Below are 12685 nucleotides of genomic sequence, written 5' to 3' on the forward strand. Positions count from 1 at the left end.
TGTGTCCCTAGCGGGAACCGAACGTGGGACTCTCTGGTCCGCAGGCTGACGCTACAACTGCTGAGCCAAACCGGGCAGGGCCAAAGTAATTTTTAAAAAAAATTTTCACCCAAGGATATTTTTCCATTTATCTTCAGGTAGAGTGGGAGGGAGGGGGAAGGAGACAGAGAGAGAGAGAGAGAGAGAGAGAAACATGGATGTGAGAGAGACACATTGACTGGTTGCCCCCTGCATGACCCTGACCAGGGCTGGGGACTGAACTGCAACCCAGGGATGTGCCCTTGACCGGAATTAAACCTGTGACTCTTTGGTCCTCAGGCCGATGCTGTAACCACTGAGCAAACCAGCCAGGGCTCAAAATAAGTTGTTGTTTTTTTTTCTTGTGGTACGTGCCCCTAGCAGGAACCGAAACCGGGACTCTCTGGTCTGCAGGCCGACGCTCGACCGCTGAGCCAAACTAGCCAGGGCTCAAAATAAGTTTTTTAACTGCACTTTCTATTATCAGTTATTCCTAAGAGATTTATATTAGATAATATATATATATATATATATATTATATTTATATTGGGGACACTGTCTTCTCTATGTTTCATGTATATAGTGTTATATCTGAATTTTTTTTAAACTATGTATCAGCTGTTATCTTTCGTTCTCACTTAGGAAGGGTTAAAAGCCCAGAGCTCCTGAATGACACATGAGAGCTTTTAAGAGAGCCAGTATTTAAAATAATAATAATTTAAGAATTTCTATTTTGTGCCTAATAAAACTGCTCTACCTTCCTCTTTTTCTTCTGTTCTTTTCTTTAAAAGATATGAAAAAAAGAACATGAAGATCCCAAAGAAAAGTTTGTGTATGTGTGTGTGTGTGTGTGTGTGTGTGTGTGTGTTTAATGTGAATATGATTCTCTTTACTCACAACTAGAATCCACTTTGGTAAAGTCTTTTAGACTCAGCCTGCTGCTGCTGATTTTCCCACTTGTTAAATATGAAAAGCATGTGCCACTGACAAGAGGCACGGGATTCATGGCACGATTTCTGACATAAATTAGAAGCAAGTACTGTTTGAAAGGATGGCGTACACCCAGCAAGTCTGTTAATCATCACGGGGGGAAAATGGGTTGATGTAGATTCTTATAAAGTCAAACAAAATTTCTGTGATGTGTCTTTGAAGCTTATTTCTGTGGACTTAATATCTTTCCCTTTTCCCCTTTTGTGTTTGTGGAAGGTGCTACACTGGTATCCACAGAGCAGAGGTTCTTTTCATCCACAGAAACAGTCTCTCTGAGGGGAAGGTGTGGCTTGTGTCTTAGCTTGCGTGTAACAGAATTCCTAGCAGTGCTTTAGCAACTGGGCTTTATCAGGTAGTGACAAGTTCTGGCTCAGTGTCTGGGTCTGTGCAGAGCCAAAGGAACTCACCATAGAGCTCCCTCTGGTATGTTGTCATCAGCCTTCTGACTGGCCCTTTCGTTACTCTTATAAGCAGTGCTTTGGGAACAAATGGCCATGTCTACCAAGACCATAGCTATTTGGGGTTTGTTGTCATTGTGTGTGTGTGTGTCTGTGTTTTAATGAATTGCTAGTCATTGCTTAGAACTTTATAAGATAACTCTTACAGGATTTTTATTTCAGCACCTTTTCTTCTATCATAGTAGTCTTCATCTCTGCTAGTCGTTAAGTTGATAGATACTGCTAGAATGATTTCTTTGACCCTTAATTGAGACCTGTCAATTAGATAATAAACAATATCACCATTCTCATATTTGCCAAAGCTGACATAATTGTGAGGATAAAGGACATCCTGTGTAAGACAGTCGTCATATTCGATGTTACCTGGCACAGTAGAGGCAGGCATTAATATTTCTTAAATCTAATTTGATGAGGTTGAGCATGGGTTGTGGAAGCTACCATAAATTAGAAATGGAGATAAAGTTTTGAAGTCATAATTTTACTTCATAAAGAAGTTATGCTATTGTGTTGTAGAATTAAACTACTTTGAGAAGAAAATTCAAATTGAATTAGATTTCTTAGCTCTCAAAATTGTTGATGAGAAATTTCCTTCTGAAAACTATTCTAGTTGGGTGATGTCCAATGGAGTATTAGGTAATCTAAACTTCGTCTTTTATGGATGGGACTATAGATGAGACATGATTGCTTCTCTTGTACTTTTCTTTCAATAACCTGCTATACCTTATCTTATAAAAGGTAAATCTAAGTAACATTATTCAGCAAAGAAGAGGTCATTCAAAAAATCAGTGGACCTATTCTGCAGCTTAATAAGAGGGTAAAGGTGTGCGTATACAATGTATGTTTTAAGCCAATGGCTAAGAAAATAAAAATGATGAGGTTGGAAGTGAATTTCAAATTGAACATAATTGGGGTGATGGAAGGAGTAGCTAGCTAACCATGGAATGTTAGCACTGCTGCTGTTTAATGAGCTCTAGATAAGCAGCCAGAGGGACTTAGTGGCAAATTTACTGACAGATAAGGAGCCTGGTTGTGATGAAAAGAATGAAGATGTCTCAGAGGAAGTGACACTGGCCAAAAATTCATAGTAAAGGAACTCTTGGAGATACTTTGTGATATTGCAAGGGAAAAGTCAATGCATCGGAAACTGATCTAAACTCAGAAAGGAATGTGACAATTCACAAAGACATAGAAAAGATTCTCACTTTGTTCTGTAAGTTATAGGATGAGATGATAAAACACTGTTGAAACTATTCTTGAAAAGTTTATTAGCAAGAAATAAAATTTTAATTCTCCATGTTTTAAATTATAGTATATTAAATACAGGCTCTTTTTGCCTGGCCAGTGTGGCTCAGTAGTTGAGCACTGACCCCTGCACCAAGAGGTCGCCAATTCAATTCCTGGTCAGGGCACATGCCCAGGTTGTGGGCCAAATCCTCAGTGGGGGGCATGCAGGAGGCGGCCAGTCGATGTTCTCTCTCGTCGGTGTTTCTGTCTCTCTCTCCTTCTCCCTTCCTCTCTCTCTCAAATCAATGAAGAACAAAATTTAAAAAAAAAATACAGCTTAGTTTTCCTATTTTCTTCATTTTCCTATAGATTTATACTTGACAGTAAGAGAGTTTTTAATATTTTTGACAGATACTTTGAAATTCTGCTTCTGTATGGTTGTGTCAATTCATACCGTCAATGGTTTAGAAGAATCCATAGTTCTCTCTTCTGGTACCTTGTGCTGTCGCTGCTGTTTTCAGCCATTTGTTCAAGCTCTTCTTCTGATGGTTTTCTACTCTTTTAAAAATGTGTTTTTATTGATTTTTTCTTAGAGAGAGAGGAAAGAAAAGAGAGGTAGAAACATCAATGTGAGGGAGAAACATTGATCCACTGCCTCCTGCGTTCCTTCTACTGGGGATTGAGCCTGCAGCCCAGGCATGTGCCTTGGTGGGAACAGACCTGGGACCTCTCAGTGCACGGGAGGATGCTCACTCCACTCAGCCACACTGACCGGGCTGCTTTCCTATTTTAATGGACATAAATGCACTTAGGTTTTTTAATTAAAAAAAAAAAGTCCTGGCCTAGACCCTGTTGTGTTTTAGACCTGTGATACTCTCGCTCTCCTTTCCTTTACCCATAGTTTCTTTTATTTATTTTTATTTATTTTTTAGATAGGGAGGAAAGGAGAGAGATATAGAAACACCCATGTGAAAGAGAAACATCAATTGGCTGCCGCCTGCACACCCCCTCCCCCCACTGGGGATGGAGTCTGAAACCTGGGCATGTGCCCTGACTGGGAATTGAACCGGTGACCTCCCAGCCCATGGGACAAGGCTCAGTACACAGAGCCACAGCAGCTGGGCTTTTTTTTTTTTTTTTTTAATAAGTTAGGCTGCTTCAGTTTTCTTACCATTCACCTCCTCTTTAGTTCTTGCAGTCATCTAAGAGTAGGTGCCTTGAGGACAGAGGTCATGTCTGTTTTATTACTGAGTAGCCAGTACCTCACCTAGGGACTGGCATAAGGTCAATACTCCATGTTTATTTGAAGAGATATGTTCATAAAAGCCACTACGTACTGTTCACCCAAAAGCCGGGCCCACACTTTCTCCTTTAAACAACTATAAAACTCTGCAGCTGCTTTGTAGAGACGACCAAATATGAGCAATTTAGGCTGTTATATTGACCTTCTCCCACAAAAGTAGAAGCTCTCTGAGGAATCCCTTATTCTTTCCTTCAGTGCATCACTTAGCTCTTACACAAAGCTGGTAGTCAACGAACCAGAAATCTTTTTAGGGATCCCTGTAGCCAACCCTTTAATTTTACAGATGAATAAATTGCTGTCTAGGGTGCTTAGGTAACTTGCCCCAAGTCTTACAACCACCTTGAGGTGACATTTGGACCAGAGATGTAGTCACCTAACCCTGCCCAGTGCACGTTCCCACCAGCTGCCCAGAACATACGAGGATACTGTTCAGGTTTGTGTAGTTCAACTGTTAAAGGAGACGTACTATTCTCATTGCCTTTTATGGATTCACAAATAGGAAACTGAGTCTCTAACTAGATTTTCCTCTTCCTCTGTCTCAATTATTACAAGTCCTCTAACTGGATTAATTTACATCAACTGGAAAATTTCTGGCAGCATTAATCTTGGATGGCATAGATTTGCTGCTAACATTTAAGTAGACTTTTAGTTGAAATTTAATATACATACAGAAAAGTTCATAAGACATAAGTGTGCAGTTTGAATTTTCACAAAGTGAACACAAGTGTGTAGCCAGCCCTCTGATCAGGAAACAGAGTAGCACCAGCCAGTTTAACTGAAAGAAATTAAAAGGGTTTTGAAGCTATATAATTTTCATTTTTCCCCCCACAGGTATTGTCAGTCTGTGTATTAACAACAATCCTTGGTTGTATATTTGGATTGAAACCAAGCTGTGCCAAAGAAGGTAATTATTACAATGTGTATGTGTGTGTGTGTTTCTTTTAGCTATATAATATTTTATTTATTTGCGAAACTTCATCCGGAAACAAAGAAGAGGGGTTATGATGGAAAAAGCAGCCAAACAGAAAAACCCAGAAACAATGGAAAATAAATTAGTAACAAAGAAACAAGCACACATGGCCGTTAGGTTTCGGTATCACGCTCCTGCTGGCTTTCCCGGCACGCGCTCCTGGGATGCTCCTGGGAGCAGAGAGCTGCTGAAGCAGCCCTAGGGATGGCAAGGTGACGATTCAGCATCCCTGGGCAACCAGAAACTTATCTGTCCCTGCTTTTAAAATAGTGGGCATTGGTGGTTTCAAAGCAATAGTGGTATTTTAAAGCTTCTACATGTTTTTTTTTTTTTTCCTTTATATCAAGTGTAGAATTATCCAGCATTCATAAGAACACTATAAATAATAAAACTGAATCGCACAGTACCTTGTAGTAGTCATTATTTTGCCTCTGAGGTGGGTTTGTTTTCCCCTTGCAAAAATCACTGATGGTCTTCCTAGAGAATTCAATTTTGAAAATTCTTCTCCTGCTCAATGATTCTGTAATTGTAATATTAATCATTTAAAAAATTTTAGTGATATGCCGTGGCTGGTTTGGCTCAGCAGTTAGAGCTTTGGCCCATAGACCAGAGAGTCCCAGGTTCGGTTCCCACTAAGGGCATGTACCTCAGTTGCAGTTTGTCCCTGACCTCAGCTAGGGTAGTGTGGGTGGCAACCACTCAATGTGTCTCTTCTCTTAGTCTACTGGGATCGGTGCAATGCAATGAACTACAAGCACACTGTTTGGAGTGAGAGGGAGCTTTGCAAGGGAGCAAATGCTTCAGATCTTTGGACGCAGCCCCATTTATTTGCAGACTTGTTCCCCCAGGTTACAAGTGGATTTATGTAAATTATTTCCTTGAGATGGTGTCTCTGCAAACCATACAGCCTAACCTTGTTTCTCACTTTTTACGGCAGAAAGATATTTTATAACTAAAAAATAACAAACCCAGACATTCTTGAGTCCTATGACCCATTTGTCCTCTTGAGGCAGTGTTCCAGCCATAGTCATACAAACCTTATCTTATTCACATGTAAAAGAAGCATACAATGCAAGCAAATTAGTCTTTCTGTCTATCAGTCAAACCTGTCTGTCCACACACACACTTTGATCGTAGGCTGGCCAGGTTGCAAGAATGCATATCACAAGGTTACAAATCATCCACCTACCAACCCCTCATCCCCACAGGCAACCACTCAGTGTGTCTCTCTCACATTGATGTTTCTCTTCCTCCCTCTCTCCCTCCCACTCTGTCTGAAGATGAATACAAAAATGTCCTCGGGTGAAGATTAAAAAAAATTTTTTAGTGATTGTTATGCTATAATTTCTTGTTGACATGGATGAAATGTAGTAATTTTATGTATTTAGTCAACAACCTACAGGCATACCTCAGAGATATTGCGGGTTCGGCTCCAGACCACTGCAATAGGGCCAGTATGGCAGTAAAGCAAGTTGTCATTTTTTTGCTGGTTGAGGATCTTGCCCTCAATTGGTAAAAAAAATGTAGCATTTGTGAAGCACAATAAAGCCAAGTACAATAAAATGAGGTATGCCTGTATTCAGATAAAAAATTAAGAAGCTACAGATTCTTTTTTAAAATTTGTTTTTTATTGATTTTTTTAGAGAGAGAAAGGGAGAGGGAGAGAGAGATAGAAACATCAGTGTAAGAGAGAAATTGTCAGTTGGCTGCCTCCTGCATGCCCCCTGCTGCGGATAGAGCCCATGCAATCTGGGCATGTGCCCTGACCAGCATTGAACCTGCAACTTCTTGGTGCGTGGGACTGTGCTCAATCCACTGAGCCATACCGGCCAGGCAAGAATCTACAGGCTTTAGTGTTCACCTGTGTAGTTTTTCGGCATGAAGTAATTTACTTTGAGTTCAGTTTGACACATAAAAATAGCAATTTTAGTCTAAACCAAACATTGTGTGCATAGTACTTAAAAAAATTGCTAGGTGCATATTAATGAGTTTAAAATAATAGATATTATTCCAAGAGCTTTCCCCCACTCTCGGTCAGGAAAATAAGTACTTCTGATTCTAAACATTATTATTGTCATTTCATATCCTTAAAGTTACCACATTTCCCAGTTCATGAGAGTTAAATTCTGTAGTGGTGTCTTGTTGGGTCAGGAGACTGTTAAAGTAAGAAGCTAGGATTGTTCCTTTCTTCTGTTGGACTTACATTATTTTGCATGTGTATTTTTTCTCATCATCCCAATTTTTTAGAAATCTAATAAAATTCTAGGTCATTCTAGATATCTACTAAAGAGTTACAATGTAAAATTTTTATTTTTTTTATTTTTTTATTTTTTATTTATTTTTTATTGATTAATTTTTGTTACAGATGATTCTCCTTTTTTCCCCCACTGATTCCCCCCTCCCCCTCCCCTCCCTGCCCCTTCCCTAGATTGTTGTCCATGTCCACTGTTCATGCATACATGCGTATATAAAATTTTTATTTTTAATGGAAAGAATTTTCTTCCATATCTGCCATTTATCCATTTAATAAAAACTTATTAGTACCAATTATAGTCATGTGTCTTATAGGTTCAAGGGAAACATTGTGCCAAGCAAAATTTAGGTGTAGTCTTTGTTCTTAAGAAGTTTGTAGTGTAGTGTGAGACTTTGATACTAATCAAATAATCTAGTTACACATAGAATTAAGTGACTGAGAGGAAGGATAAGATTTTATAAAAGCTAAAGCAAGGAAAGGGGCCCTGGCTGATATTGCTCAATGGTTAGAGCACCGGCCCATGGATCAAAGAGTTGCGGGTTCAGTTCTGGTCAAGGGCATATACCTCGATTGCAGTTTGATCCCCGGGCCTAGTCGGGTCATCCAGGAGACAACCAAATGATGTATCTCTCTCACATTGATGTTTCTTTCTCTCGCTCCCTTCCTTCGACTCTATCTAATAGAAAAATATTCTAACAAAAGAAAGGAAAGTGGACTGAGACTGAGGAGTTTGGGAAAACTTCCCAGGGGGAGCTAGACTGGATGTGAACGTCAAATGGGTGTTCAAGGAGATGGTGATGGGCGGGGGAGCAGTCCTGCAGAATTTGTTCTGCACGATGACATTACTCCTTTACACTAGGCTGGGAGTAAGGTATGTCAGCTATTCTTTCTCTTTCTGAAAGATTCATAGTCACTTTAAAAATCTTATCTCACATTTTGAAATTTTAGAGACCACATTGGCTGTTTAAGCCAACCTTCAGAACAAGCCCCTATTCTGACTTTTCTTTACCACACCATGAAGTATTTAAATCTCATCAGACCCAGTAGGGTGTTATAAGTGAAAGAAAAAAGTTCCTTTTTTACCCTCCTATGGCAGGAGAGAAAATCATGAACTCTGTACACAGATTGTCTTTTATTTGTATCCACTTCTGTGTATATTTGTGGAAGATTCTTAAGGTAACTTTACTATCCCATCTGTGTTTTCTAAAGTAGTATTTGAATCTCCTCTGTACCCAAATTAGGTGTATTCGTTGATGTTTGCTTTGTAATTCTATAATGATTAAAAACATCAAACTCATTAGTCAATATTTTCAGTTAAAAGTTGCAAAGGTCGCTGTTTTGAAAGAACATTTGGGAACTGTCGCTGTGATGCTGCTTGCGTTGAACTTGGAAACTGCTGTCTGGATTACCAGGAGACGTGTATAGAGCCAGGTAAATATCATAGTCGTGGGCATTAGTAACAGGTCACAGGATGGTTCTGCATCTTTTACGTATGTGGTTCACCTAACTCATTGGAGATTTTTAAAAATTTGGCTTTTATATTTCCTTAGAGAAAAAAACTACACAAATTTTGACATTAATCACTGTATGGACAGCAAAACTATGCCTATTTTTAATGTATGCAAAAGCCTGTATAGTCTAATTTGCATTTAAACCAAGTTCAAATGATAATATATGCATATTTTCATTAGAGGCTTATTAAAGCAAGAGTTCTTAGATGTCCACTTAAACTTTAAAATAAAACCTTCAGAACATGGAGATTTTTCTCAGTTTGATGTGGACTTCCGTACGTATGACATGGAATAATAAATATTTAAGTGGGAGTGAGCCAGATTTAGATTCAAGTTTGAGAACCCAGAAAATAACTGGCCAAGATCTTCATATGAATTGTATCATAAGAATTATTTGTCCATATTTTAAAATGATGAGATTCTGGGGTTTTACTGAAATAATAACAACTGCTGCCTGCATGTCCTCTGCCTGTTAGTTCTGCTGACCCCTGTGATGGCAGGTTCTGGGAGTGAGTAGTAGTTACGAAGTAGTTTGTTGTCATTTACGGGTCTTGCTCCAGGAGACAATAGTTACGTGTTAAATTTGGACCATACATTTTTCATTGATATTTACTTCCAGAGCACATATGGACTTGCAGCAAATTCAGGTGTGGTGAGAAAAGGTTGTCCAGAAGCCTCTGCTCCTGTTCAGATGACTGCAGGGACCAGGGCGACTGCTGCGTCAACTACGGCTCCGTGTGTCGAGGTCAGGTGTCCGCGCTCAACAGGCTTGGTAGCAGCCTGACGTCTTCCTCGGTCTTAGCTGGGTTTTGCATAGGTTTTATTTTTTTTACATTAGGAGTCATATGTATTGGCAAACCATATTAGCTGAAAAATATATTTTTAAAATTTATTGAAGAAAATTTCAAACATGCCTAAGTAGAGAGAAAGTACGTAATGAACACTGTATCCACACCCAATGTAATGATTATTATCTGCACATGGCCAGTCTTGTTTTATCTATAGCCACTCATTTACCTGCCACCCCCTCATGTTATTTTGACATTAGCTTTCTATTTAATGCTGTGTTGTGGACAGATCATCCTGGCTGACGCCTGTGTCCCAGGTGTCCTTGTAAGAAATGAAGATAAAGTCTGCCATGCCCCCCGAATAAATTCAATTAAAAAATAGCAACAATTTAAATGCTGAATTTATGACATGAGTGATGGGAGGAGCTGAAATTATATGGTTTGCATGGGAGCTCACCAGAGCTCTATAAACATGAGCGTGGTCACAGGATCCCGAGACAGCTGTGAGAGCTGGCTCTGGGTTTCAGGGACTGTGCTGGAGGAAGGGACAATATCTCTGTAGTCCTCACGGTCCCTTATGATGGCCTCCACCTCTCTTAGGAACCACGAGGCTTGTTTCAGATGAACATGGGACTTTAACTTTTCCACAGGGTCCTCATTTCCTAAGGGAGTAGTCACATAGCTACTGAGAATGTCTGGGAATGCCAGTTCAGGGGGTCTCAGGAAGGGAGTGACTCCTTCTTCAAATTAAAAAAAGAATATAGCTGCATCAGATATGATGACATCATGTCTGAGGGGAAAATGACCACACAGTGCCTACATTCTTGCTAGAAATGATTTAGGGATTTAGGATAATCTGTTCATTTTGTGAAATGTGTAATGGGAAAGTACTGAAAACTCTGCTCCCTAAGGCATATTATTAAGATTACATATTCTTTTTAAACAAATTAGGTTCTTAGAGTTGAATAGGTCATATTTTAGACCATTAAAAGGAAGCTAATGTCAAAACCCAGGGAGAGGAGTATTCACCCTGTCGACTTCATTCTGACCTACTGTCTCACATGGTATTTGTGTCACTCATTTCAAACTTAATTGAATATTCTCTCTTCTCAATTATTGTTGTCTTATGTGTTTACTTTCTCTCCATAGGTAGATTATGAGTTCTTAGCAAATGACACCATCTCACACTTTTATAGTAAAACAAAAAGTCTGCCATGCATTGAAAGAGTGAAGTTGAAATTACTGCCAAAGATTATAGGGTAGTATGCAAACTGATGTTATTGAGATGTCTTGTCTAGATGTTACAAGGTTCCTTGAAATTCCGTGGCGCTGTCTGGCTCTATTTGTGAGCAACTAAGACCTCGTGGATTTAATACCAGAAGATTTTATTGGGTGGGATAGAAGGAGGGTTCTAAATTTTGGCGGAAAATATGAACAACTTAAAAATGGAAAAGATGCCTTCAGCATCTCACAAATATAATACTCTGTTTGAATCCTACAATTATACTTCTCATTTTTTATTACTAATATCAGCCAAGTCTTTGGAAACAGATTTTTATTTTGAAACAGAATTCCCTGCCTTTTTCCATTCTATTTCCCTAGAATCATGCCCCATGTTATCTATGTAAATGTTAACACATTTTCTTTTGGGAATCTGTCCTAATGTGTCTCAGAAACATCACATTGTTGTTACTGTTAAGTGTGTTCATCTCGTTTTATTTCTTTAAAATATTTTAGGTGAGAAAAGTTGGGTGGAAGAAACGTGTGAGAGCATTAATGAGCCACAGTGTCCAGCAGGGTAAGGTGCATTGAGATACAAATGTTTTCTTTTTTAGAAATACCATTTTTTAAAATGTTTTTATTGACTTTAGAGAGAGAGAGAGTCATCTATGTGAGAAATATTGATTGGTTGCCTCCTGCCTGCACCCTGATGGGGGATCGAACCCCCAACCTGGCCATGTGCCCTGCTGGGGAAGGGAGCTGGCGACCTTCTGGCACACAGGATGGCCCTCAGCCAACTGAGGACACCGGCCAGGGCAAGAAATTCCATTTTTTTCTTTCCAAATTAAAAAGATAAAAATAATAATTATTCATTGGTTCCTTAAACATGCTTTTTAGTCAAGCCTGATATTTGGCACTGGGGGTGTAGAGATGGTGTAGGGTGGTGTGATCCCTCACTCTGGAAAATGGTGGAAAAAGAGAGGTCTCGACTATGCAGTGTTCAGTACTCATGTGTATTGGGTGGAAATATTTGTATCTTCCTTCTTGGTATGGAAGGCCCTTTACTTTCATTTTGAGTTTTGAGAGTTGAACTTGTAACAAATTACAGCTTCTATTTATTTATTTCCATTTTGGTTCATTTATAAATTTGGGGGATAAGCAACATGTCTGTGAAAGGATGTCACATAATTCTTACAATTCATATTTGTTCTTTTTGTCCTTAGAGTATTTTGCAGAGTACTTTATATATGCTAGGCCATCAAAAACGTTTTTTTGGAATTCAAGGAGTGACAATTTTATAAAAGATGTTAGATACATTTAGCTTTGCTCCACTTGAGATCTACCTCATATAATTTGAGTTATTCATCTTAAGAAATAAATTTTTACCTCTTTAAAAATGATAATTTTTCCAGACTATTAAAAATTTTACATCTGTATTTTAATTGATTGTTTATGTACATAACTTATTTTTGCTTTATAGGTTGTGTATTATGTTTTCTTTTGGATGGGAGAATATATTTTTGTTGTTTAAAACAATAGTAATAGCAATAGAAAAAACTAAACTCAAACTAAAAAGTTCCAGAAGAAGAGACTTTTTTTCAAAGGACACTTCTCATGTACCCTAAGCTGCCTGTTAAGTCCAAGGTATACTGGAAATTTTAGACTTAGTGAATTTTGAATTTTTCTTTTCCTTCTAAACACTGATCATTATTTTTCAATTGTAATGTTGACTCTTTTAGTTGAAACATGCAGCTCTTTTCTTTACAAGAAGATCATAGTATAAAACACATTTTATTCTGGAAATTATTTTGGCAGTATATTTACCTGGTGATCCAGTAAGTTGTTTTTATGTTTTCTATTGATTGACTATAAATAACTTTATACAGATACAAATCATTCAGACTGTATGCAGCTGATTCTGCAGAGTCACCCAACAGAACAGTGGTAC

At 38.6% G+C, this 12685-nt stretch overlaps 1 protein-coding gene across 1 annotated transcript in view; it reads left to right on the plus strand.

Annotated features, from left to right (window-relative positions):
- Positions 1-12685, plus strand: part of ENPP1 (ectonucleotide pyrophosphatase/phosphodiesterase 1) — a 66549-nt gene that overhangs the window by 15125 nt on the left and 38739 nt on the right. The window contains exons 2-5 of the mRNA XM_036248432.1: positions 4825-4897; positions 8532-8648; positions 9348-9473; positions 11254-11314. Coding sequence (XP_036104325.1) covers positions 4825-4897; positions 8532-8648; positions 9348-9473; positions 11254-11314 — 377 coding nt within the window. The remainder of the gene's footprint in view (positions 1-4824; positions 4898-8531; positions 8649-9347; positions 9474-11253; positions 11315-12685) is intronic.

Source organism: Molossus molossus, unplaced genomic scaffold (genome assembly GCF_014108415.1).
Source record: "Molossus molossus isolate mMolMol1 unplaced genomic scaffold, mMolMol1.p scaffold_m16_p_8, whole genome shotgun sequence".
Taxonomy (NCBI): Eukaryota; Metazoa; Chordata; class Mammalia; order Chiroptera; family Molossidae; genus Molossus; species Molossus molossus.